At 39.8% G+C, this 26,650-nt stretch overlaps 1 protein-coding gene across 3 annotated transcripts in view; it reads left to right on the forward strand.

Annotated features, from left to right (window-relative positions):
• The first annotated feature begins 203 nt into the window (after positions 1–203).
• The window catches only part of SH3RF2 (SH3 domain containing ring finger 2), a 102,223-nt gene continuing 75,776 nt past the window's right edge, over positions 204–26,650 (forward strand). For 2 of the 3 annotated variants that reach the window (XM_039351584.1, XM_039351604.1), the window contains exons 1-2: positions 204–358; positions 1,423–1,911. In XM_039351584.1, coding sequence (XP_039207518.1) covers positions 1,546–1,911 — 366 coding nt within the window. In that variant the 5' untranslated portion in view covers positions 204–358; positions 1,423–1,545. Of the gene's footprint in view, positions 359–759; positions 870–1,422; positions 1,912–26,650 lie in introns of those variants that run through there. The other variant, XM_039351595.1, reaches the window with a different exon arrangement.

A 26,650-nucleotide genomic window follows, 5' to 3' on the forward strand; every position in this document is an offset into this window, starting at 1 on the left:
GCTCCCAAAGGGGAAAAAAAAAATTAAGCCAAATTATTGATCCAATGTACTGTAATCAAGGCCAAAATAATTCAAATGGAAATGTGTGTGTGTGTGTGTGTGGTTTTAAGCAAACAGCTCCCTCGTGGTGCATAATCAGACTGCACTCTTCTCCCTGATCTAAAATATGTGTAGGAGTAGCAGCCTGGCAACATATGAGTTAACAAGGCAGCACGTGTTAAGTTTAGCTGAGTAATGCACCTAGTTAAAGTTTTCAATGCAGCTGCAATTCAGAGTGAGAGAAAGAGAAAGAAAAAGCAAGCTCTGAAGCTGGTATTTCATGAGCTGGACTCATTTTAAAAGGGGTCATGAATGCAAGGTCAGTAGAACGCACTAAAATTAGGAGCCTGTTCTAATTTATCTTTTTCTTTTTCCCCCACAGCTTTTTTTCCTTCAGCAGTCAGCGAGAAAGCTCAGCTCCTGAAGCTTATAACTCTTCCTCGGCAGTCTGAGTCACAAAGAGAGCAAGGTTGGATTGTTCAAGTTTAGGAAAGGAAGGGAAGTCTCAGGAATTGAGACACTTGAAACATTTGATCGGGCGTGATATACTAACTAGATTCAGTCTTCATTAACAGACAGTGTTTTGATGTGGGATGGCATGGGGCTCGTTTTTTTGCAAGCCAGGACTTGAAATTAGGATTAAATATTGGTTCTGCTTTGGCTTGGTATACCATTGGGAAAGGTGCTGAACGGGTTGGGTAACTTTTCTGCTGTGGGTGGAATAATAGTCCCCCCTCTTTCAGAACTGGTATTGGATTGTCAACTATTAAGGACAAAGCAAGCTGCATTGCCAGTCTCTTGAAATCAAGCACAGGTTGTTTTATTTCCAGGTATGCCAAAACTGTGTCATTTTATCAAGGTGACTTGCCTAAGAGAAAAAATGCAGAAAAGTGTTTTAAGATAAAGTGGGTAGATTCAGAAGAAGGGAGGGGAGGGGAAAATGTATTCAGCCATGTGTCTAGGCAGAATTCCTTTGTTTCTTCTGTATGTGGTGTGATTGGTCACTTTCACAACGTAATTCTTTTTTATGTGGTATTATTTGAAGATGGATGGATCACCCTACAATACATCCAAGAAGCATATTGTCTTACTGTGATCAGTTCAATTGGGATGGAAGGAACAAGATCTCTTTTATTCAGTGGCTACCTGCAACAACAAATGGACCTTGGGTCTTTCTTGATCCCAGTTGGCCATTGGGTACAATTCTATTTATCTAATACTTATTCAGACATGAATAATGTCACGCTTACATTAGGAGCAGGGGAGAGACTATACCACGCAAACTGCCCAGTGAAGGATTTCTTGAAATGTTGGTGGCGTGCATTTCATAATATTGAAATATTTAGGCTCTATAATTTCTCTTTTCTGTTATTTTCTTTATAGAGTACGGTAGTTCTGCATGGGACATTCCTGAGCAAACCAACTCCTTCCAACCGAATAGCAAGCATGTGAACTTTTCTAGATCTACTTGAACCTGGATTTTGAACTAAGTAGAACATCAACATCATGGACAATTTATCTTTATTCGACATGCTAGAGTGTCCTGTGTGCTTGGAAAAGCTGGATGTCTCTGCCAAGGTGCTTCCATGCCAGCATACATTCTGTAAGCCCTGTCTCCAGAGCATTTTGAAATCACACAAGGAGCTGAGATGTCCTGAATGTCGAACCCTTGTTCTCAGCAATATTGAAGAACTACCTTCCAACCTGTTTTTGATACGTTTATTGGATGGAATCCGGTTTGGACCAAACATGATGAAGTATGGCTCACTCCAACGATCCTCAGCCTTCTCTTCTCCTGCCCATATCAGGAAAATGGGGGGAGAGCTTGATCAATATCGGATGACTTCCAGTCCCAGAATTCCTTTGGAAGAGGTAAGCAAGGACATTTCTTTCATCACTACCTGTATTAGGAAGATTTTTTTCGCCACGTTTCATTTTTAAGGAGTTAGATGAATTCAACTAATTATAAAGCAGTCTGACTTCTCTCTGAGGTCCCTACCAGTCTTAACTGGATTTGTACAACAACTCTTGCTTTCATTTTAAATGTATTCCATCTGGAACTATTTCCAGCCAAGAGTTTGACTCTTGAATTCTCAGAAGTTTGCCATGTCCAGCTGAGCCCAAAATTGAACTGAGACTTTTCAGGGTAATGTTATAGTACAGCTCTTTCCAGCTTTAGATTCAATCAGGAAATGAAGAATATATATATATATTCTTCTCACCATATATACATACATACTACATACATACATACATACATATATGCACACACACACACACACCCACACACACACACACACACACACATGAAAAAGCAGAACTATTTTCACACCTATTAAGGACTGAGAAAAGTTAGATTTTCATAAAACTTGCCTGGTCCTGTTACAAAAATAGCTTTTTTTAAAAAAAAAAGTGTTTTTTGATCTTTTGAAAGTGTGACAGGACCAGAATACGGATTAAAAAATAGGTCACTTGTGTCCTAGATTCATTACTTTTCTAGTAATTCCAGTCTATCTTAAATTCAATGGTATGTTTATGTGAATACATGCATAGGGAACCATTGAAAAGTTCACACAGATTCACATAAAATGATTGCACATGTGAGGGTACCAACTGTATGGATCTGGGTGGCAGGCAGAGACAGCTTTCAGTTCATGTAATTAAGAACTTTTTTTCTTAATTATAACCGTGTATGCCTATTACACAATTTTTCAAGAGTATGAATTTGCAGGCAGGTCTCTGCAATTCACTCTTTCTTATGTGAGTGTTTTTCTATTTAGTATTGAAACCTGGCAGGTCTTGATCATCTTCTGACAATAGCCATTTTTAAAACTACAAAAATGCATTTAAAACAGTGGTTCTCAACCTGTGGGTCGGGACCCCATTTGGGGTCGAATAACCATTTCACGGAGGTCGCCAAACCATGCTGTCCGCCATTTTTTTCCCTTTTCCCTAGCTGTCCTACTCCCTCTTGGTGGCCACACCCACTTGGGGGTCACCACAACAGGGGGAACTGTATTTTGGGGTCACGGCATTAGAAAGGTTGAGAATCACTGATTTAAAAGAATCACATTTTCAGGAATTCTCAAAACAAATTTAGTAAGAAAGAAGGCAGGCTAATCCAGTTTTATTTATTTGTCCTCTGTGTGGACTGCCTGGGATTCCCATAACCTGTGGAGGCTGGTATGTAGGGGAAGCAAAATTAGGATGTAAATAACAAGAGCAAATCATAATGGGTGAAGTCAATAGGAAGCCTTCACCCAGACTTGCCAAGCTTGAAGTTATCTGTAACCTAGATACATTCCTAATTATACATCAGTATAGCTTCATTCTCCTTATCTCATTCATGTTGCAAATAAATCTACATAATTGGTTGTGTGCAATTCTTATTCTCCAAAAGTGGCTTTGATCACTCCTGTACAATTGGGCTTGAATGACCTAAGTAACTTTTTAATGCACCTCAACAAATAGCCTTCATTCATCAACAAATCTAATGTATAGTGAACTAGGATATAGAATCTGCCTTAAAGGCCAAATCCCTCCTGCAGCTCTGAAATGGATCAGATGATGTAACAGTTCTATGAAAACGTTGCCTCCTTTAAAACCATCTCCACCCCCAGATGTCACATAGTTTTTAAAGTAGCAGGTTCAAGAACATAGAAATGCTTCGAAGTGATTCCTCCCTGGATGCACATACTTGAAAATCTTCCCAGCTTGAGGTGCCTTCAGAGGCCACATAGCTGAAAGCTGGCTTTTCCTGCCCATTGCTACAGCTAAGTAACAGACAAAATCCAGGGGAAGCACTATTTCAAGGCCTCACCATTGCCTTGAAGGAAGCTGCTATTCCCCAGCTAAAGGATGGGAGGTAGAGTTTCACTGAAGTGACAAATGCTTCCCACAGTCCAGCTGGATTAGATGCCAGAGATTCCACAGTTCTGTGGTCCACCCTGCTTTTCTTTAATATTGTTAGCTTAGTAATGATAGCATCTTACTGGCAGAAAATATAGTTTTGTTCTTCAACTCAGTTTTGAGATCAATCATTTTTTAATTTGAGAGGAGTTGGGATTTCTAAGATTATATTAGCCTGAGAGTAGTGTCTAGCTTAGAAATGGACAACATTTTGTAGCAAGAACAGCAATACATCTTCATGGACTACAGGGGTGATAACATCATGATATCACTGGACTGAGTGGAGCCAATATTTTGGGAACGTGTAAAAAAAGTCTCACTCTTGCCCATCTAACAGTCCAAAAACATGCAAATGCTAATAGATAAAGCATATAAAGATAATACCGGTAACATTCCGTGCATCTCAACGTATAGTCAAGCCAGTCACATGACCATGGAAGCATCTTCTGATAACATTGACTCCCACAGCTAGGAAATGGAGATGAACACTGATCCCTAGAGTCGGATATAACTAGACAGGGGAAACCTTTACCTTTTTTTTTATAAAGAATGAAGTAGATGCCTTCAAGTCTTGCACACTTGAAACATTTGTTTTGTCTTCTTCCCTGGAAGAGAAAAATTAGAGATTGAAGGACAAAGTTAGCACCTTAAATTTCTGCAAGGCTTAATAGATCACTTCACCCTTAAATTATCAAAATCAACCCACCCTATCCTCCCATTGACTGAAAATATCAATCCTGCCCACTGCCTGCTTGGTGTTGTGTTCAGACTGTAGGTGGCTCACCCTAACTAAAATTAGTAATCATGGATTAATTTTGAATTCATGTCCCTAAAGAGCAAAGCTGACTTGATAATCTAACTGGGAAAGATCTCATAAAACTGCTCATTTGAAATTCTATCTTCTTACACTATAGTGTTAAGATAGAAACTTTATGCATGTTTACTCAGCAGTAAATCCCCCTGAGTTCAGTGGCCGACACTCCTGGGGGGGAATAGATTGCACTGAAGCCCTATTATATGGTTTTGTTTGTTTATGTTTAGTCTATTTTTAATATCTGTATAGAATTTGTTAATAGTGTGCAATTATAACTACATAAAATAATGCACTGTCAGCTACCAAAATTAATGCATTTTAAAACTGAAAGAGAGGACTAGAAAGCAGGATTATAAAATCCAAAGTCTGTTTCTTCCCTAGTTATCATGAATACTATTTTTGAGAGAAATGGCAAGGGAAAGAACTTACTGGAGATTCTCAGAAGAAATAAAAATAAAATGCAGAAGTATCTTGCAGATGATTTTTAAAAATATTGTTTTCTGATAGCAAGTAGAAGGAGATGCAGAAGAAGGGTGTTTGAACTCTTCAGTGCAAGATAACAATGAGGTATACAAATTGCCTTCATTGAAACAGATTATGAATTTGAGTCATGAATTGCTAGTAACAATCTAATGCATTATTGATTGGTCTCCATTACTCATCTTGCTGCAGTTGGCATGCTGAGCCAGTTGAACCTGGATATAGGTCCAAAGAATGATTGGTTATTTCAATTATTTAATTCGTTCTACTTATATATGTATGATGTGAGATGGAGAGAATGCCTCCTCTTCCTCTGGTGTCAACATATTTTACTTAGTTTTGTTAGGTGAAGATAAATCATTTGCTGTTCTGCATTAAGCATTCATGTGTCCTAAACTGAATTTAATCTATTAAAAGGCTCACATTATAGCAGAATCTTAGCAGTCTGCTAGCTGCCTCCAAGCTTAGCTCACCTATGGAAAAACACACATCAATATAGCCTACAGTGGAAAAACAGTAGCCCTTCACTAGTGCCAGCTAATCAAGGACAACATGAATGCTAGAAATTATATAGATGGTCATCCAACACATGGAAGACCACTCAATTGAAGAATACAGTAGAAGTATATTCCATCATCTTGCCCATTTCAGCTATTCTGTTGTAGCCAAGAGTGTTATGCAAATCTTTGCAACAGCCTCATTGATTCATGGTTCTCAAGGCCTTGGTTGGTAATTCTAGAACCAGAAGGTAACTAGAAGTCAATGAAGAAATCTGAGAACCTAGCTACTGGAACAGCTAGAAAAGGAATCAAATAATGCAATCTACTGCACTGCAGCAAATTGCATCACCTAAGTGATATGAAGTGCCTCACTGAGGCAAAGCATGGCTGCCTGTACAAGCTACTTGTTAAGATGCTCATTAGTATGTGCTTTTTTATTGTTGATATCTGGCATCTGACTATAGAAATTTCTGAACAATTAGTACATTGATTACTTGCCCAGTTTTCCATATAATTTAAACCATTAGTTAAAATGTTTGGTGGAAAAAAAGCATCATGAGCTAATCCACAGCCAGTCTATGTATCATATGAGTTTAAGATGCTAACTTAGGGTATCTGTGTATAGAGGAAGAAATACATCAAGAAAAGAAGCCATTAAGAAGATCTAAGTAGAAGGACAACTAGAATTAGGAAAGTTAGGGGGGGGACCTGGTTTCATTGCCTGCAAATCAATCTGTGCTCAAATGCAGCCTCACCTTATGGCACTATCTCAGGATCAAGACCTACAAGACACATTGTCATAGCGTTGTGCTAATGGAAAAATGTTGGTTACTAATCTAAAACTGCCCTCCTCTGTGATGACTCTGAGTGACTTCAAAGTGTTTGGATTATCTCATAATAACAATTCATCATAATAACAGTGTCCCAAACACAAGATATTTCAAAAACCCATTCAGGCTGTTGGGCTTCTTCACTTGGCAATTAAATCACATCAAACACCATTTGAGCCATAAGCATTCCTATCTGGGCCAGGATAAATTAATATTGCAAAACTGAATGATTTGCAATTAGTATTCCTCGGGACCTTTGCAGTAATTTCTTTACTGTGTATTCTCCTATTGTTCTAGTAAGGTCTTTGCCTTGAAGTGATGTGATTACAAAATAAGGATTAATATTTAAAGATTGCAAAAGCTTAAAAACAAACCACATAAAAATACCGTATGCTACTGAGAAAAGCAATGATTTAAAACATTGACTTTTGTAGTGTCAACATTCTGTCTCCTTCAATGAACTAATCCACCCCTCTCCAAAAAAAAAAAAAAAAAATACAATACAAAAAAAATTGCTATTCCATGGCAGCCTGTTGCTTTTCCTGTGTTGGCTAAAAAAATCTCAGCTTGTGCAAATTTACATAGATGGCTTCTCTTGTCATTTACTAACCATGTATTTAAGAGCTCTTAAAACTGTCTTTGCTCAGCTCTGCCCTGCTATTTTCTTGCCTTGCCAGCTTTCAAACCTGCAAAGAAGCAACTCCACCCCCATCTAACTCAGCTTCCCTCCTGCCAATTCCAAGTTACATTTTATACAGCAGTCTTTTGGCATCATGTGTAGACAATATGCTTTCCTGTTCGCATCCAACAGTTTTTCCTCAGAGCTCAGCAGGCAACTTGCTTGCAGGCTAGATCTACAAGAATAGTTTTGCTTAAAGAGACATCAAGGAATTTGACCTCTTTCCAGGTAGAGCAATAGGGTGAACATGAGCATCACATGGTTGCTATCAAAATCAGTCCAAACATTTATGTTACAGCAAGAAGCAGCTATCTGGAAAGAGCAAAGCTAACTCTTGTTTGAATGAATCTCTCAGGACAAATGCAAAGGCTGGAGAAATCACAGACACAGTAAATGGGGTCCGATTCTTAGATGTAGATATTCTTGTTCCTATTGTCCACTGCTACATAAGTCCAGCCGAAGTTACTGGAATGAATTAATCAGAGTTAATGCTTAAGACTACAAATAAACACATGATTTAGTGTTTTCTTCCAATGAAGGTTGGAAGATTGGCACTTCTCATTTTGACTTCTAAAGTTTACTGAAAACTGAAATTTAGAGGAGAGTTTTGCCTAAGAAATAAGGAATGACAATAAAAGCTGCTTATATATTAACATTTATATTTCATTTCTGAATCAAAAATAGCAACAAGTGTAATGGTTGGGAGTTTACTTTCCTTCTAGCTACTGAAAATGTCCACAACCCATTCCTTCACAAATTTGGTATTGCTGCCTCACTACTTTTTTAATTTAGCTTCTGTTTCTTTTTTTTCAAAATGAGTTACATATAGGAGCCTAGCCTATATCAGAGCTGATAATGTTTTGGTGGGCTGGAGGGCTGGGGAGAAAGCCCGGGCTTCAAGCTAATTGGGGAATGTGTTTTATGACTCTTTATTGAAGGTGGGAATCGTACTTCATTACTTTGTATTTATGGGAGTGGAATTTAGTTTTTGGTTTCAACTATGTAATGCCGATACTTTGTTTCTCGAATAAAAGATTCTTTAAGGTAAACAATGCCTCGAAGTTCTTTTGAAGAATTTCATCTGTTGGAACCATGACATAAAGTTTATTATAAGATAAAATACAAATGGAAACAAAAAGCTAGGAAACTTAAAAGAGAAACAATAAGGGTGCAGAGAAAAAGAAAAAAGAAAAGTAGTGACTTCTGATTTTCGTCAGTGCAGTAAATGCAAAAAAAGTTGCAACCTCAATCTTTTGCTTCATTTCTAAATGTTTCAAGCTATTGTTAAAAGGACAAAGTCATTCTAGTTATCAGAACCTAAAATCAAAGTTTCTCTTTTTTTTAGTTTTGAGCTCAAAGTCCAGAAATGGGGGTTTCCAAGAAGAAGCAAAATTAGATAGATTTAATTAATCTTTAATTAAAAGTCAGTTTTGCCATCTCTGTCAGCTCCGTCACCATCCATTCTTCTATAATATATAAGGTATTTCTAAAGATCTTTAGCAATTGAGCCATTAGGAGGGAGGCAATTCCATCAGGCAGGTGCCATTGCTGAAAAATAGGTGTTTCCCTTTATTCTGTACTGGTCAGAATCCACCTTGAGGACGGCATCCAGTTGTGTACCAACTTCAGGAAAGAATGAACCACAGAAAGATTCACATTCTAATCATCTAAACATTCCTCCTTTGTCAATTAAGGGAATGGTGTCTTTACCACAAGGAAGCAAGTGAAAAAGTCTCCATCTTAGGGAGATAAATAGAATTCTAAAGTGAAAACAATCTAGTTGCTGAGATTTCTATCATCTTATCCTGTTCTCTTTAAATCAATCTTGTGAAGGGAGAATCCAGCTGCGTTTTCAGGAAATGGGACAACAAAGAATTTGATAGGCCATGATGATGACCAGGGATCAGAAACTAAGTCTAAAAAGAGAGGTTGAATGCATGAAAAGGCAAGGCCAAGGCCAAAGGCAAGGCACTTCTCAAATACTTGACAGGATGTCACGTAGTGGAAGGTCAAGAATTGTTCTCTTCTACTCCTGGATATAGCTGCAGAATAATGGGGCTTAAATAACAGGACCAATCCTTCCAGTCTTATGTTGGGAAAAATTCTATCATTCTATCAGTACAAGCAGTTCAGCAGAGGAACCAGGTATTTGGAGAGATGGTGGGTGAGGCCTCCCCTTCAAAAGATTAGTCAGAGGCTGGACAGTGACCTGTTAGGAAGTGCTTTCATCTGTATTCCTGCCCTGAGCAGAGGTTGACATTCATGACAAGGGACACGTTCCAGTTCTATGGATTCATTCATTAACGTTCTTTAATTTTCTTCCATTCCTCTTGTTGCAATTGGAGACATCATAATTTTGAAAATCTTTAGAATCAAAATTCTTGAACTTTGACAACATGTTCTGGAACTTTTTTTTTATTGAAAATTTATAAGATTTTACAATACAAAAACAAAACAATTTTCCCCATCCCTCCCCAACCCTCCCCTTCCCTCCCCCGACTATCCCAGAGCTGGATATAGGCTTAATTAGAGTTTCTTCAAAAAATCTTAAGAAAAATATAAAATATAAATAAATCTAGATACATTACTTAAACAAATTACTAAATAATTAACAACAATATATATGTAAAAAAAAAGAAAAACATAAATACCAGAAAAGAAGAAAAAAAAAGAAATACATAAAAAATAAGAAAGGAAAATTAACTTTTCAATATAAGTTATAAAACTATAAACAAATCTAAATACATTACTTAAACAAGTTATAAAATAATTAAAGGTAATATATATATATATAAAAAGAGAAATAGAAAAGAGGAAAGAAGAAAATAATAATAATAATAAAAAAAGGGGGGAAAAGTTTGGCTTTTCAAGAAAATTGGCTTTTCAATATAAATTATTAAAAAGCTAAATAATATTTTTAATATCCATCTTGTGTTGTATAAAATCTATCCATTTCCTCCATACCACAACATACTTCTCTTGAGATTGATCCTTCAGGAAAGCCGAAATCTTTGCCATTTCCGCCAGATAAGAAACTTTAAAAAGCCACTCTTGCAAGGTAGGCAGAGATTCCTTCTTCCAACATTGTGCTACTAACAACCTTGCAGCTGTGATTAAATTTAACATCAATGTGATATCTTTAGTATCACAATCTGTAACAATACCTAATAAAAACAATTGTGGGGTAAATTTTACCCTCCTTCTAAATATTCTTTGAATATTCCACCATATCTTAATCCAAAAAGCTTTTATATTTTTACACATCCACCAAATATGATAGTATGTAGCATCCAAACTTCCACATCTCCAACATTTAGGCTGTAGATCAGGATACATACGAGACATTTTTTGTGGATCAAGATGCCATCTATAAAACATTTTATAAAAGTTCTCCCTTAAATTTTGTGCTTGCGTAAATTTAACGTTCCTCACCCAAATAATTTCCCAGGTATCTAATAGTACCGGTTCACCAAAGTTTTGTGCCCATTTAATCATACATTCTTTGACTAACTCTGTTTCTGAGTTCAATTCTACTAAGACCCCATAAATTCTCTTAATGTGCGTTCGCCTTTGATCTTTTATTTGTTTAAACAGATTCTCATCTTCTCTAAGCAAACCCACATTCCGATCTATCTTCTACCTATCCATTATTTGTCTGTAGTGAAACCATGAATATATAATATTTTCCTGTGCTAAATCTTCCATAGATTTTAACTGCCAATTTTTACCATCCCACCTGAGTAATTGTGCATAAGAAACGCTATCCATCCTGACCCCTCTTCTTATCCCTTCTATCGCATGCCATGGAATAGCCCATAGTGGGATTGTAAAATCATTTCTATAATATTTCCTCCAAACCCGAAGTAAGGAGGTCCTCATAATATGAGATTTGAAAGCCCTATCAACCTTTTTATTAAAAATTAGATAGGCATGCCATCCAAAAATTAAATCCCAATCCTCCAAGAGGAGTATTTCCACATTTGTTAAATTAACCCAATCACTTATTAATGTTAAAACCACTGCGTCATAATACAACTTCAAATTCGGTACCTTGAGTCCACCTCTCTCACGAATATCTTGCATAATTTTAAGTTTTACTCTAGGTTTTCTCCCTGCCCAGATAAATTTATTAATACCTTTCTGCCTTTGTGGACTTTGTGGACCTTTCTCAGTGCTCTTCTCAGACACCGTCTGAAATCAAATTTCCCCACCCCTCAAGTTTTCTCCGTGTGCTGTCTTCTTGCATTGGAACATTGATCCTTCTGGCTTTTGTCTTCTCAGTTTTCATTCTTTCATCAGGAAAGAGAAAATAATGTCAGACATAGTTATGATGAATGTACTGATTTCAATACAGTAGTATTTAATACTGTTCAGAGAGAGTATTACTCCAAAGAAAATGGTTATAGATCTGCAACAGCAATGTAGCCTGATAAATAACTCATTGATTCTCTAATAACCATCTGTTATCCATAGACTAGATACAACAACAACAACAACAACAATAATAATAATAATAAAGTTGGAAGGGACCTTGGAGGTCATCGAGTCCAACCCCCTGCTCAGGCAGGTACCCTACACCATTTCAGACAAATGGCTGTCCAGTCTCTTCTTAAAAATTTCCAGTGTTGGAGCATTCACCGCTTCTGGAGGCAGATTGTTCCACTGGTTAATTGTTCTAACTGTCAGGAAGTTTCTCCTTAGTTCTAGGTTGCTTCTTTCCTTGATCAGTTTCCATCCATTGCTTCTCATCCTGCCTTCAGGCGCCTTGGAGAATAGCTTGACTCCCTCTTCTTTGTGGCAGCCCCTGAGATATTGGAATACTGCTATCATGTCCCCCCTCATCCTTCTCTTTATTAAACTAGTCATACCCAATTCTAGCAACCGCTCCTTATATGTTTTAGCCTCCAGTCCCCTAATCATCTTTGTTGCTCTTCTCTGTACTCTTTCTAGAGTCTCAGCACATTTTTTGCATCATGGTGACCAAAACTGGATGCAGTATTCTAAGTGTGGCCTTACCAAGGCATTGTAAAGTGGTATTAATACTTCACATGATCTTGATTCTATCCCTCTGTTAATGCAGCCCAGCACTGTGTTGGCTTTTTTGGCAGCTGCAGCACACTGCTGGCTTATATTTAAGTGATTGTCTACTACGACTCTGAGATCCCTCTCACAGTTACTACTATAACACAAACCTGTCCACAAAATTTCATCACCATCAACTTCGCTTTTTGTGTCACTTCATGCATATATGATTTACTGTATTTATTCATATGGATGAAGGGATACAAAAAGCGAAGCTGACGGTGAGAAGAGATAGGAGAGAAGTGATGGGATTCTCCTCCCATAGAAATGCATATTGCAATCATGTTCAAACATTTTCAGAAAGGTTCCTGGGATATTTAATGCTCTGGTCATTATCCCACATCACAGGTCTGCAACCACTTCTAAACAGTGATTCTTTGATAAATGGGCAGTATTGTGCTGTTCAGTTGTAAGACCAAGAAGAAATTGGGCACCAAATAAAAATCAGGGCCATCACCAGTTCCCTACCACCTTGTAAAAAGATAAGCTTCATAAAAATGAAGACTTTTATCTTTCATTCAAGTAAATCGTAGACAACATCATTTATCTAACCAACATGAATAAAGAGCTTAGAACAAAATACAATTCATAATTTTAAAAATTATGCTTTAAAATCACCTACATGAACTCACAGATGTAAAAACCTCTCTGCCCAACAATGATTATGTAATTATGTTTAAATTTGCTTCTGTTCATGGAGATTACCATTTCTTTTATACAAACTTATATTCTTTTTTTAAGTGTCAAACATTTATCAGATTCTGTGGTGGAAATCTTAGGGGAGAAACTAAATCCTGAAAAATTACAATGGTGGAAAATCTATACTTAAATTAGTTTAACAATGATGTTGTAAGCACTGGAACATATTGGCGTTTGAATAAGCATCACCATCTTGAACACTAACTAGTTTTTCTCTTAATGCTGGAGGCTTTGAATTCTGTTTGGAACCAAACTAAGTTTAGCAGTATACTACAAGGGATCCTCGACTTACAATGGTTCATTTAGTGACCATTCAAAGTTATAACAGTGCTGAAAAAAGTGAGTTATGACCTTTTTTTACACTTACGAGCATTGCAGCATCCCCATGGTCATGTGATCAAAATTCAGACACTTAGCAAATGACTCATATTTGTCCTAGCATCATGTGTTCACCTTTTGTGATCTTCTGACAAGTGAAGTCAATGGGGAAGCCAGATTTGCTTAACAACTGTGATAATAATTTAACAACTGCAGTAATTCACTTAACAACTGTGGCAAGAAAGGTCGTAAAAAGGGGCAAAATTCATTTAACAATAATCTTGGCCTGAGTTGTCGAGAATTATCTATATTAATTTGTCTTAGTTCTGTAGTCAGGATGAAGGGTGAATTCTGCAGAATTTTGTGGGAAGCCTGAGCACAGAATTTACAAAATACAATTTGGGCATCAGAGAGTATTCCATCAATACAAAAAGTATATCTGAAGATGCTTTGCCAGAAAGTTTCGGAGATCCACCCCATCTCTCATCAAAGTAATATTCCAGAAATCCTAACTTCCTCCTAAGCAATACTGCATAGACATGAGTTATCTAAGAATCTAGTTATGCTGCTCCTATAAGCAGGCTAGCTATCATTCAAGTAAGAACAGATAGACAATCATCCAAATTCTAATTCTGCTTTTTGAAACTTGCTAGAGAACTCTGCTTCGCTCTCCATTTTTTTCCCAGAGAATATCACTGCTTATATGTTCTCATCCTCATTGTAACCACATGAAAGCTGCTATCAGTTGGACATTTCTGCACCAAAGTCCTTCATTATCCTCAGTAAGCCAAGGATAACATAGAATTGTCTGAGAGAAACTACTAGCATGGTTATCTATTGCTTTTGTTGTTTCATAAGAAGGTACAAGAAAGCAGCTGAAAAAAGAGTAAAAGAAATGTATTCTCTCTAATATAAGCATCCACAGAATAATGTTGCCTTCTAAATTATTCTCTTTTGCCCTTTCCTGTTTGGTTATAGGAGCCAGTAATTGTTTTCTTCAATCAATCTGATATAATAGATGCATAAGATTAGGATATGAAGCAATATTATACCTATTCTCCTTCCCTCCCTTTTCATGTTGACCACAATATCCGATAAAACCTTCAAAGGAAAATTGGAAGTTGCTTTGTACCAAGTCCATTATTGGATTATCTAGTGTCATTCTCCAGCATGATGAATGTAGAATCCACCGGTGGGTAATCTCAGCCTTCCTGCTCAGATGAGACTAAGTCAGAACTTTAGCCACGCCTCCCTCTGGGTTTGTCTTCCCAGTTATTGACTTAGTCTCAGCTCAGTAGGACGCAACTCTCTTGGCTCCTCAGTTAGACTAGGTTAATTTATTTGATTGATTCACTAATTGGATTTTATTTACATTCAAAAGTCTCTAAATTATTGTGATTTATTCTTTATTGAAATTTGGATTCAAATTGGCAATTTTATTGGACTATTGCTCAGGCCCTTTAGGCTTCAACGAGCCTAACAGGCTCCTGTGGAGCAGTCTACAGGCCAATCTAAAGTGGGGCTTTTAGCTCCGATCCAGCTGATCAGCAGGAGCGCGGATCAGCAGAATAGCTGGTTTGCAGCGACTAGGAGTTCCTCGGAGCTCGGGCAGACCGGAGGGCTTCCCTTTCAAATTGTTGTCGTTGCCATGAGGTTCCCTTGGAAGCAGACAAATTTCGGATTGCAGCAGCGACTGCACGACTTAGCACCAAGTGTATTTGATGAACGGGGGAAAGAGGACTTTAACTAGATTGAGAGATCCCTTAAAGCCTTTCCCTTCCAGGGGGCCTTGTAGCCTTCTCTTTACCAGTTCTTGACACGGTTGCCATTTTTAAGAGGGACTGCATAGGCGCGGCTGCCATTTTGAACATGTGTTTAGGGCATGGCCGCCATTTTGAATGTGTCTTCAGGCACGGCCACCATTTTGTAGGGACCTCGTGCTCCTCAGAGCACTATTGGGCCTGCTATATTAGTCGCCTTGGCCTGCTATGTCAGGCCTTTACCAGGGGGAAGTATTTTAACGCTATTTCAGGACAACTCTGTGCGTTATCAAGACAATCACGTGGGTGATCCCCTTATTGCAATTGCATTATTGTTCTAACTACTCATTGAAGCTCAGGTTACATACCTTTCATTACTTGTGTGAATTCAGCGAGGGGGAATTTATTTAGAATCCACCTGTTCTACTTAGTTTGTGGCGCTGTGCCACAAGGCCTAGACAGGCAGTTCTAGTGAACTGTCTGGCTGCCATTGTTGTTGTTCAGGGTGTGGGTTTTTTTCCCTCTCTGACAACCAGATCTGTGTGTTTGGGTTCCCCCCATTTCTGGATATCTCCTACCTGGAATATCCAGACTGCAATGGCAGACAGTGCCTCGCCCCAGGCATCACAAGGCTCTGATATTCCCCCCGCACAAGCAAAGCGCAGATCAGCTGATTTGGAAGCGGGGGGGGAGAAAAAGGCCAAGACAAAGCACATATCCACCAAAGAGCCCTGCAAGGCAGCCGAGCGAGAGGCCTCGAGGAGACATCAGGTGCTGGAGAGGGAATTCTCCAAAGCTCAAAGGCTCATGTCCAGTGAAGCTGAAGTGGTTCCCCCTGTTCCATTGGACCGTTCTCCATTTGAGCCTCCATATTCACCTTCCCATGATGCCCCTAGGGCATGGTCTCCTCAGGGGGAAACTGAACAGGTTGGTCCCACTCGCTCCTCATCTTCATCTACACAACAGGATCCTGAAGCCACGTATACTGCAACTGCGGCTGGGATTAGTTCTATGGACCAATAGGATATGTGTTCAGATCAGTTCCAGGCATTCATGCAGCATGCATTTACGCAATTTATGTCATCCTCTAGGAGTCAACGACTTTTGTAACAGCTACCACCTCCATCCATGCCTCCTTCTCAAATGTGACGTGCTACGGTTCCCAGTTCTGGTATCTCTGAGACTTCTTCCCAATTAGGCGAGGAGGGGTCAGTGGACCTGGAGATAGCTGACATGCCCATGTCAGAGGATGAGGAAGCAGCACCTGAACAAGCACCAACTTCAGGTCTTTTTGTTCCTTCCCTTTTCAGGTCTCTACTTATGAAGGCCTGTACTACGGCCAACCTCACTTCGGCACAGGAAGACAAACCTTCCACCTCCACTATCCAGGAGTCTAATCCTTTGTTTGCAGAACAGGTTGTGGAGGAAAAACAAATTCCTTGTCCGAATGTCTTTCGTACTACGGTGGAGAAACAGTGGTCCTCTCTGGCTACTTTACCTTCTCCCAATAGCACAGAAAAGAAACTTTTCAATGTTTCTTCTTCATTTGCTTCCCTTTTAGAAGTGCCTTCTGTGGCACTCCGCTAACTTCTTTATTTTCCACATCTGCAATTCCAGGGGATATGGCTGAGGCTCTGAAGGCGGAGGACAAGAAGTTCGAGTTCTCCCTTTCCCGAGCTCACCAGGCCTCAGCATGGGCGATTAAGGCGGCGACTTCATCTTCCTTTTTCACAAGGGCATCAATCATGTGGCTCCGCGAACTCCAGGCGCTCATCCCCCCTGACCAGGTCCACACACATCAGACACTGGGGAAGTTAGTGGCAGCGTCAGAATATATGGCAGACGCTTGTCTTCATTCAGCCAGGTACTCCGCTAGATCTATTGCTGCCACAGTTGCCTCTCACAGACTACTGTGGCTGAAACAGTGGCAGACTGACTTAAAGTCTAAGTGGCGTCTGTCAACGGCCACGTACAGTGGTACCCATTTATTCGGTCCGATCCTAATAATTGAGGGCAAAGAGAAACATAAGATTCTGGCACACCCCTCCAAAAAGTTGGATAGGCGGCCTCAGCAGGATTTTCACAGACAGACTTTCCATCCCAGTGGTACCTGGGAGTGGAGGCAGCCCTTTCGGCCCGGGCAGTCCTGGGAATGGCCCAGAGGCTCACGATCCTTTCCCCCTAGGCAGGATTGTCAACAGGACCGCCAGAACACTGGAGCCAAGGGCCAATACCAGTCCAAACGCCCTTTCCGAGGCTCTGGGGGCAGTCCTTACAGATGGTCCAAGTGACGCCAAGGAGAACTCTCCCATAGGCAGTCGCTTGGCACTGTTCAGCAACATTTGGGAGGTTACCACCACTGACTCTTGGGTCAGAGAGACCATAAAACACGGTCTCGCTCTAGAGTTCTTCTCAAATCCTCCAGACCGTTTCATACAGTGTCCCATATCAAGAAACACAACCAAGGCAGAATTGGTAGCCACGGCCATCTCCTATTTGATAGAAATCAGGGCCATAGAACTGGTACCCCAGGAACAGAAAGGAGAGGAGTTTTACTCGGGATGGAGGGCAATACTGGACTTAAAGGGCCTGAATTATTTCTTGACCTACAGAAGGTTAAAGATGCAGACCCTAAAGTCCATTCTGGCCAGTATCAGGAAAGGGGATTTCCTCTCCTCCATAGATCTGACGGAAGCATACTTGCACATCCCAATCCTTCCAGAACACCGCAGATTCCTTCGGTTTTGTTACACGCACCGGCATTACCAATACAGGGCTCTTCCCTTTGGTCTCTCTTCAGCTCCAAGGGTCTTCACAAAAATTTTGGCTGTATTGGCGGCCCACCTCAGGATGATCCCGGTGCGTGTACAATGCTATCTGGACGATATTCTTGTCCAATCCAGTACTTTCAGGTCGGCTCAGTGAGACCTGGAAATCACAATCAATACTCTTCAGGATCATGGGTTTTCCATGAATTTCAAGAAGAGTCACACAATTCCTACAAGTCGCCTCCTTCATCTAGGTGTGATAATAGATTCAAATCTTTGCAAGGTCTATCTTTCACAGGAGCGCCGGATTAGCATCCGGAAGCTTGTACACCAGATTCGGAGAGAGAAGGTAGTTCCTCTGGCCCAGCTGTCTCAACTGCTGGGAAAGATGGTTTCTTGCATGAGGATCGTTCCTTGGGCCAGACTTTAGTCCAGAAACCTTCAATGGTTTCTCCTCCCCTTCCAGAAACAGAACCTCAGTTCATCCACAAGGAGGGTGAGGGTTCCTCACCACACTCTGTCATCTCTTCTGTTCTGAGCTTCATCCGCAATGACAAGGGGACCATCTTCAAAGAACCTCTCAGACTCACCTTGACCACAGATGCCGGTCTGTTCGGTTGGGGCTTCCATCTACAGACTCATCTGGCACAAGGTCAGTGGTCCCAGTCAGATCTAGCTCACAACATAAATTGGCTTGAACTCAGAGCCATACACTTGGCACTTTGTCAGTTTTCCTCCCTAGTGGCAGGACAACATATCCTGATTTTGACAGACAACGTGGCAGCCAAGGCTCACGTCAACAAGAAGGGAGGGACCCGGTCATGGTCGCTCATGCTGGAGGCTTTGGATCTGGGTCTGTGGGCAGAGTCCAATCTGGGTTCCATGAGGGCGGAACACATATCGGGGGAAGCAAATCGACAAGCAAATTCCCTGAGCAGGGTCACAGTCGACCACTCAGAGTGGTGTCTGGACCCAGCACTGTTCAGGGAAATCTCGATCATATTTGGGCATCCACAACTGGATCTTTTTGCCTCCCCGATAAACTCCCAACTCCTCAGGTTTTTCACCAGGTTCCCAGCACGGGGGGTGGAGGGAACAGACACTGTCCGGTGCAAGTGGCCGGGGGAACTGCTTTATGCCTTTCCTCCCCTTCCATTGATACAGGCAACGATTCGCAAACTAATTCAGGAACGGGCAGAGATAATCTTAATTGCCCCACATTGGCCAAGGCATCCGTGGCTTGCCGACCTTGTGGATCTATTGCTCTCGCCACCGTGGAGGATTACCCCAGACCGAGTTGCTCTCAGCCAAGGGAATCTTCAAATCCAGATCCACAGTGGCTCCAGTTGGCCGCCTGGTGGGAAAGTTTAGCTAGGCAATCCTATTCATCAGGGGTGATCTCGATGATCCAAGCCTCAAGGTGTCCCTCAACTAACAGGATTTATGACACCATGCGGAAGAACTTTTGCATGTAGTGCACTAAGCAGCATCTCAGGCCGTTATTGGTCACCATTCCTAACATATTGGAATATCTTTTGGAAGGTATGAATAAGGGATTATCACCTAGCACCCTCCGCAGAAAGGTTGCGGCCCTGTCAACGGTCCTTACCTGCGACAACCTGGTTCCTTTATCGCAACGCCTGGCAGTTAGTGCTTTTCTGAAAGGGGCGGTTAATGCTAGACCATCATTATCCATCTTGGGGCTTACCTAGGGTGTTACAAGCCCTGACTTCTCCACCATTCGAGCCCCTCAGGTCTTGTTCACTTCATTTTCTTTCTTTAAATGTGGCATTCTTAGTAGCTATCACATCGGCTAGACGGATTTCAGAATTGGCCGCTCTCTCAGTCAGGAGTGATTTGTGTACCTTTTTCGAGGATAGGATGGTCCTTCAATTGGACCCTTCCTTTATCCCAAAACTCAGTACCTGGTTCCATAGGTCCCAGGATCTGGTTCTTCCAGATTTTTGTCCTAACCCGTCACATCGTCTGGAGAGGCAGTGGCATAAATTAGTGTGCGCAGGGCTCTGTGCCATTATGTTAAACGGACCTTGGCCTTTTGTAAGTTGAAGGCCTTGTTTGTGTCTTTTCAGCCCTCTGCCATGGGTCAGAAGGTCTCCTCTTTGACCATTGGTAGATGGATCAGAGCATGCATGGCTCGAGCCTATCTCAGTCACTTCCAGTTCCTACACACATCACTGCTCACTCGATGCACAGTGCAGCTGCATCAGCAGCCTGGTCCATCCAGGCATCGGTCGAGGAGATCTGTAGGGCAGCGACCTGGTCCTCCCTTTCCTCATTTGTAAGACATTACAAGATTGATAGGTTTGCAGCGGCGGATGCCTCATTTGGTAGGCGGGTTCTACAACTAGTAGTTTCTTCTCAGGGGACACATGCCTAGACTTTGCCCTCCCCGTAGGGACATGAGCGGCTTTGGTATGTCCCACCGGTGGATTCTACATTCATCATGCTGGAGAAGGGGTTGTCTTACCTGAACACCTTTTCTCAGCATGATGATGTAGAATCCACACCCTCCCTTTACGGCAGTCTAGGCAGGTGTCATGATAATTGGAGCCATTGAATCAGACTTCGTCACGGATGCTTCACCTCATCAATAACTGGGAAGACACACCCAGAGGGAGGCGTGGCTAAAGTTCTGACTTAGTCTCATCTGAGCAGGAAGGCTGAGATTACCCACCGGTGGATTCTACATCATCATGCTGAGAAAAGGCGTTCAGGTAAGACAACGCCCCGTCTCCTAGCAGAAATTCACTAGAGTTTTGGATGGGGCAAGGTCATCTTGAGAGACTTAGTATCTTAATAAATAAATGTATTTTCATTGAGTGACAGATATTCCATAGGATTATTTTTTTTGAAAGATAGTTTTTATCATAAGAAAAAATGCTACTCACATAGAGCCTACCCCTAGACTTATGTTGGCTTATGAATCTTCAAAAACCAGGAGATGGGCCAAACCTACATGATTCAGTTCCAAAAACCACTTAATGCAGTGATCTCTACATTTTAACAGAACAGGGTTATAACAAGGAATCCAGGGAGGGTGTCCCCTTTATCTTTGGCTTAATTTTGATTTATTATCTAGAACTTCTGGACAAAACCATTTTCACCACTATTAACTTCTTCATTTTCATTCCTCTGTGTCGCAGAAGAATGAAATGACACACCAAATGAACATTTTTACTATTGCAGAATTTATCTGCATGACGAGAATGGCCCATTTTATTCAACAAATATTTGCCTTAGGTTCAATATTAGCTTGACTAATTTGCACAGAGTTGCTATGCAAGTTATTCTTGCTGCTATCTGCTTAGCCTGATTAGGAAGGAATTTAGTGCAGTGGGAAAGTTTGGCAAATGTGAAAACACTTGACTAAGATAACATAGCAAACTGCACTATATATCATTTAGCTATCATACTTATTGTACAGCCAAAGGCAGAAGCTGGAAAGGTGTTGGGTGATTCTTCTTATGCCAAGATGATGTAGAAACCATAATTCAATTCTAAATACAAGCACCAGTCTTATTCTAAATTGGCACGCGCTTGAATTCTCAGATTCATGTACTTATACAAGAGGTCTCTCCTGCTTTGATATTTCTTTTTTAAAAAGAGTGACTTAATTTAAATTTAATCACTGTGCACTCACATTGTTCAAAAGGCAAACTTGAAGAGTCTGCTAGCTGCTATGGAATTAAACATGATGTTTCTCTGGGAGAAAACTGTACACACACATACACACCGTATTCTTAATCAACCAGCACATGTACTCAAATCATCCTATCAATAAAGAAAAAACTGGGTTATTTCCATGTACCTTCATGCTTTTTGGTTCATTCTATTGTTGTGAATGCTCCAACACTGGAAGTTGTGAATGCTCCAACACTGGACATTTTAAAGAAGAAATTGGACAACCATTTATCAGACATGGTATAGGGTTTCCTGCCTGAGCAGTGGGTTGGACTAGAAGACCTCCAAGATCCCTTCAGCTCTGCTATTCTATTCTATTCTATTCTATTCTATTCTATTCCCTTACTGCATGAGACCACCATCACCCTCACCACCCTTTTGTTTTGTACATAGACTCTTTCTCAAAGTGGACAATCTTCACATGTGTAGAATTCTTCAAGCAACATGACCATTTCTGAGAATTGGGAGAGTTGGCCCAGTAATCTGCAGAATAAAATCCTCTCAGAAGCAGCTTTTCCTAATGGGCAAAATAAAGTGTTGAGTTGCAAAACATGAAAATCTTTAACTGGTTACCAAGGTAATGACTCAGGCAAAATAATAATCATAAATGGAAGAGGAGTAGCATGTGAATTTATTGAATTAGTCACATTGCCGAGAAAGTAATATCTTCTACTGTACCTAATACTTGAATTTGTTTTTTGGATTTTGAACTCTTTTTTTCTAAAGCCAGGACCTGCATTTAGCCTTCAAGAAGTTGCATTTCAGAAAATAGAGAGGGATAAAGTAGAATCAAGAAGGGGGTGGAGACAGAAATTTCATTTCCATTGGTAGATAATTTGATTCCTCCCTTATGTACCGGTAGCTGATACTTGTCTGCCTTCAAGCACATAGTGATATTTGTTTGCAAATTGACATTCTGTCTTAACTACACTCATGCTCTAAAGATTCAGCAAATCTCTAATGTTAAAGTATATAACTATTTAGGAACAGCTTCTGAAGGGGCTTTAGAGACCACTGTGTAGCTCTGAAGCTACAGGCTATATATGTTTGTCCAGTACTGAACCTCCCCCATCTGAATATAGTAGCTAAATCATGGGAGCATTAAGTTGAAGGTTGCCTCAGAAATCATTTAATCTTCTCATGTTTGTTAAATGCAACATTAAAATGTTTATATTCTCCAGATGTGATAACTACATCATCATACCTTTTTTCGGTACTTTTTAAGCAAATATTTTACAGTTGATGGTCATTGACCAGGGATGTATGTGGTTAGTGATATTAATTTTAAAATCTGTCACCCCTTTTTCCAGGAGGATGTGGTTCTCCATTCCCATATTGTTACCACCAGGGCATCAGAATCGTGTAGCTATGTCAATGCAATCATGTAGCTTCATTACAAATGAGAAAAGTTATATATGCTGTACCTGTACATCCTTTTGATATCTTTTTGGATTTGTCTGGTTTTGCAATCAACTACATGTAGAAAGGAAAAGCATTTGTGAGGCACACAATGACAATGAGATTAAGAAAAGATAAATGTAAGCTGATGTGACACTGGCGATGGGAGTGGGATTAAACATAAACACTTAATTAAGTGAACCTTTTACAATTAACTACCTGACCCACTGACATATTTTTGTGTGGTTACTCTGACAGAAGCATTTGTGTGCAAATAATCAGCGCTGACTTTTCGAGAATAACAAGGAAAAATGAGCTTCTACCGGAAAGCTCAGCGTTTCCATGTTTAATTCCCCAGGAATGTATCAAGTTGAGGAGGGGGAATGATGTCACATCTGACCTATGATGATGACATAACTGACAAAATTATAACATCTGCATCATTAGTGTGATGTCATACCATGTGTGATCTCATTGTGGCTTTTACAACTTGCCTACATTCAGTCTCTTTGCTTTATATTTACTTTCTCAAATGGCTCTTTCCAGCAAGGACCCATCATTAACATTCTTTTGTTTTTGGCTTTATTGGGGGGTGGCTTTAAGTATGCACCTCCATGGGAACTCAGAAAATACACCTCATCCAAACATGATGTTATGAAGTATATCATTCAATATTACATTTCTGAGAAGTGGGACCTGAGGAATGTACTGTATTGAGTCATCTTTGCCTTCTTCCCCTACTTAACTGGATACATTTTAATAAGTGATTTATACATGAGTGCTTTATGGACAGGAAATCAAGCTAAATATATAGAGAAAAGAAAGTAAATAAATAAAGGCCCAGAGTAAAATCTAATCCTGAGGGGTTAGTGGGTGATCTCATTTTGATTATACAAGAACTTATCTCAGAACCATTTAAACCAGGGGTTCTCAACCTTGGCAACTTTAAGACTTGTGGACTTCAACTGCCAGAATTCCTCAGCAAAGCTGGCTGAGGAATTCTGGCAGTTGAAGTTCACAAGTCTTAAAGTTGCCAAGGTTGAGAACCCCTGGTTTAAACAAACCCAAAATACAATAGATAGCATTAAAAGTAATATAATTGCTCACAGTTAAATTTTTGATGACAAAGATGGATTCTTGCCCTTTTCCTAAATACTGGGACAATAGGAGAGGAGAGGACCTCATAATCTGAGATACATAAGAGAAGGCCCTCTCCTGTGTACCAAACAGCTGAGTTTCTGGCAATGGAGGCCCCTTCATAAGAGTCTCTTCTGCTTCCGAACAGGAAGACAGTTCCCTGGATAGTCAGACCTTATACCAGTTAGGGCTTTAAAAGTCCATATCAAAAATGTGAATCAGTACATTCCCAAACTCTGGAGCTGATATTTGGGAGAGAGTTCAATCCTGCCTCTAAGTCTTCAAATCTAACATTTTTCCATCCCAATATTGTAGTACCCTGATTTGTCTGGATTTCATGTCAATTTGTTCTCCCTTATTCAGCTCATTGTCAAGATTAGGCAACCATAAATTACTGTGATTTAATGTAATGGCCAACAGAGTTACCCTGTAGTAAGATGGGCAGCCAATAAATTTCACAAATAAAATTCACACAACATACTAAGCTAATGATTGGATTCCCATAACATACTGAACCTTAAAAATCTAATCCATTTTAGCCTAGTCTGGTATTTTATACAAATTCATCCAAGTTTGTAAACCGTACACTGCTTTAAATATCACATGTTCAGCAATCGAACCTTTTTTGTTGTTGTTAATTGCGAAGTCGTGTCCATATTTAGAAATCACAAATTGCCAGGTTCACATGTTGTACTAAGTCAAAGCAGGTTGGAATACACTACCCCAAAGATCCCTTCCAACTGTGATTCTGTAAGATACTGTTTTGTGTGGACTAAGCCTAATGTTACAGAATTTACAGTAACATAATCCTGCCAGCCTTGTTCTACAAACATGTGCAATATTTCCTCAAGGCAAATGTATTCAACATGGCATTCTAAAGGCATACTGAATTTAAACATTGTTTGCCCTGTGCCTGGGGAATGAGGACATGACATTCCAGAAGGGATGGTTAGTGTGAAGTAAATCTGTTTAACACAGGAGGCATCAGAGCCGTGATGGTGCAGTGGTTAGAATGAAGTATTATAGGCTAATTCTGCTGACTGCCAGGAGTTCGATTCAAGGTTGACTCAGCCTTCCATCCTTCCGAGGTTGGTAAAAATGTGGACCCAGATTGTTGGGGGTGATATGCTAACCCTGTAAACCACTTAGAGAGGGGTGTAAAGCGCTATGAAGGGGTATGTAAGATTAAGTGCTACTGCTGTTGCTATCAGTCTTGGACTATTTGCCCTACCTTTCAAACATGAGAATGATGATCAAGTCTCTCTGAAAAGAATCTATAGAACATCTATTAGTAGAATGGATACGTCTACCATTTTCAGTGCATATTGAAGGTGATAAAAACATTAAAAATAGCTGGGGTACCATGTGGAGATACATATGCAGGAAGTAGATTTTCAGCTGTTTCCTGGGGATGATTCTGAAGTTTTTCTTAAGGGGAAAAAAGCAGTGTTAAAGAAACTATGATTGACTTGAATTCTTGGGATATAATGATAGGAAAAAAATGTAATGTTTTTGACAGTATTGTTCTATGTGACAAGACTGAAGTTGACTCAACTGTTTAAAAGCAAAGAAACAATTCAAATTATAATGAAGTTGCATAAAGTGACACAATTCTTCCACATTAGAGAATGGAGACGTTTTTTGGAATTTAATCACACAAAGTATGTAAATAGCAAACTCTGCTGTCTTTGTGAAAGTGTAATCCATGTAGAAAGTCCCAGAAATAGCCTGATGGATAAAAAAAAAAAACAGCACTCATGGACAGATTAAATGATAAAGCAATCCTCTAACCTAGCATAAGGCACCTTCAGCCTTCTCTGTATTTTGATATATTGAAGCAATCTTTGAGATTATTTTTCTCCACAGTGTGTGCCATACAGTCACATCACAGCTGTCCTCTCTAATTTCTTCTTTATGGGACTCTGCTAAATGAGTTCCCAAGACAATCAAGGCAGAGGCTTCAGACAGCACCGTGAAACAAAAATGGCTTTTAAAAGAGGGTTGAAAGCATTCAACCATACATATTTCAGACCACATGCAATTATTTCAGGAAGCCTGAAATGATCTCTAATGGTGAAATTCAATCTTGTTTTGTTTTTCTAGAAAGGTTTTTTACCAGAACCTTGTTTCTTGTCTTACCAGAGATTGAAGGAATTTATTTAAGCTCAGATTTATACAAAAAGAACAAAAAAGGCATATTTTGTATTTTAACCTTTGCAGCACAGTATTTAACAATATGGCAGGGTGGAGAAGATGGTTCATGTCATAAGGATATGCAGAAAATGTAAGAGAAGGGCAAATGGCATTATATTGACCACAGAATCATCCTGCACTGATGCAAATACAGCATTTGCATGATTAATGTCATGGTATGTATATGATGTCACCATTGCTTCTATTGGTTACCTATAACCAATATTATGACATCATCCAGAAATAGTAATGTTCCTGATAGCACATTGCCCAGGATGCCACCATCTATACTTTTCTATGATATCAAAGAAGTTCTCATCTGATCCTCTTAAATAGAATCAC

Source organism: Crotalus tigris, unplaced genomic scaffold (assembly GCF_016545835.1).
Source record: "Crotalus tigris isolate CLP2741 ecotype Arizona unplaced genomic scaffold, ASM1654583v1 scf7180000017568.12009008, whole genome shotgun sequence".
Taxonomy (NCBI): domain Eukaryota; kingdom Metazoa; phylum Chordata; class Lepidosauria; order Squamata; family Viperidae; genus Crotalus; species Crotalus tigris.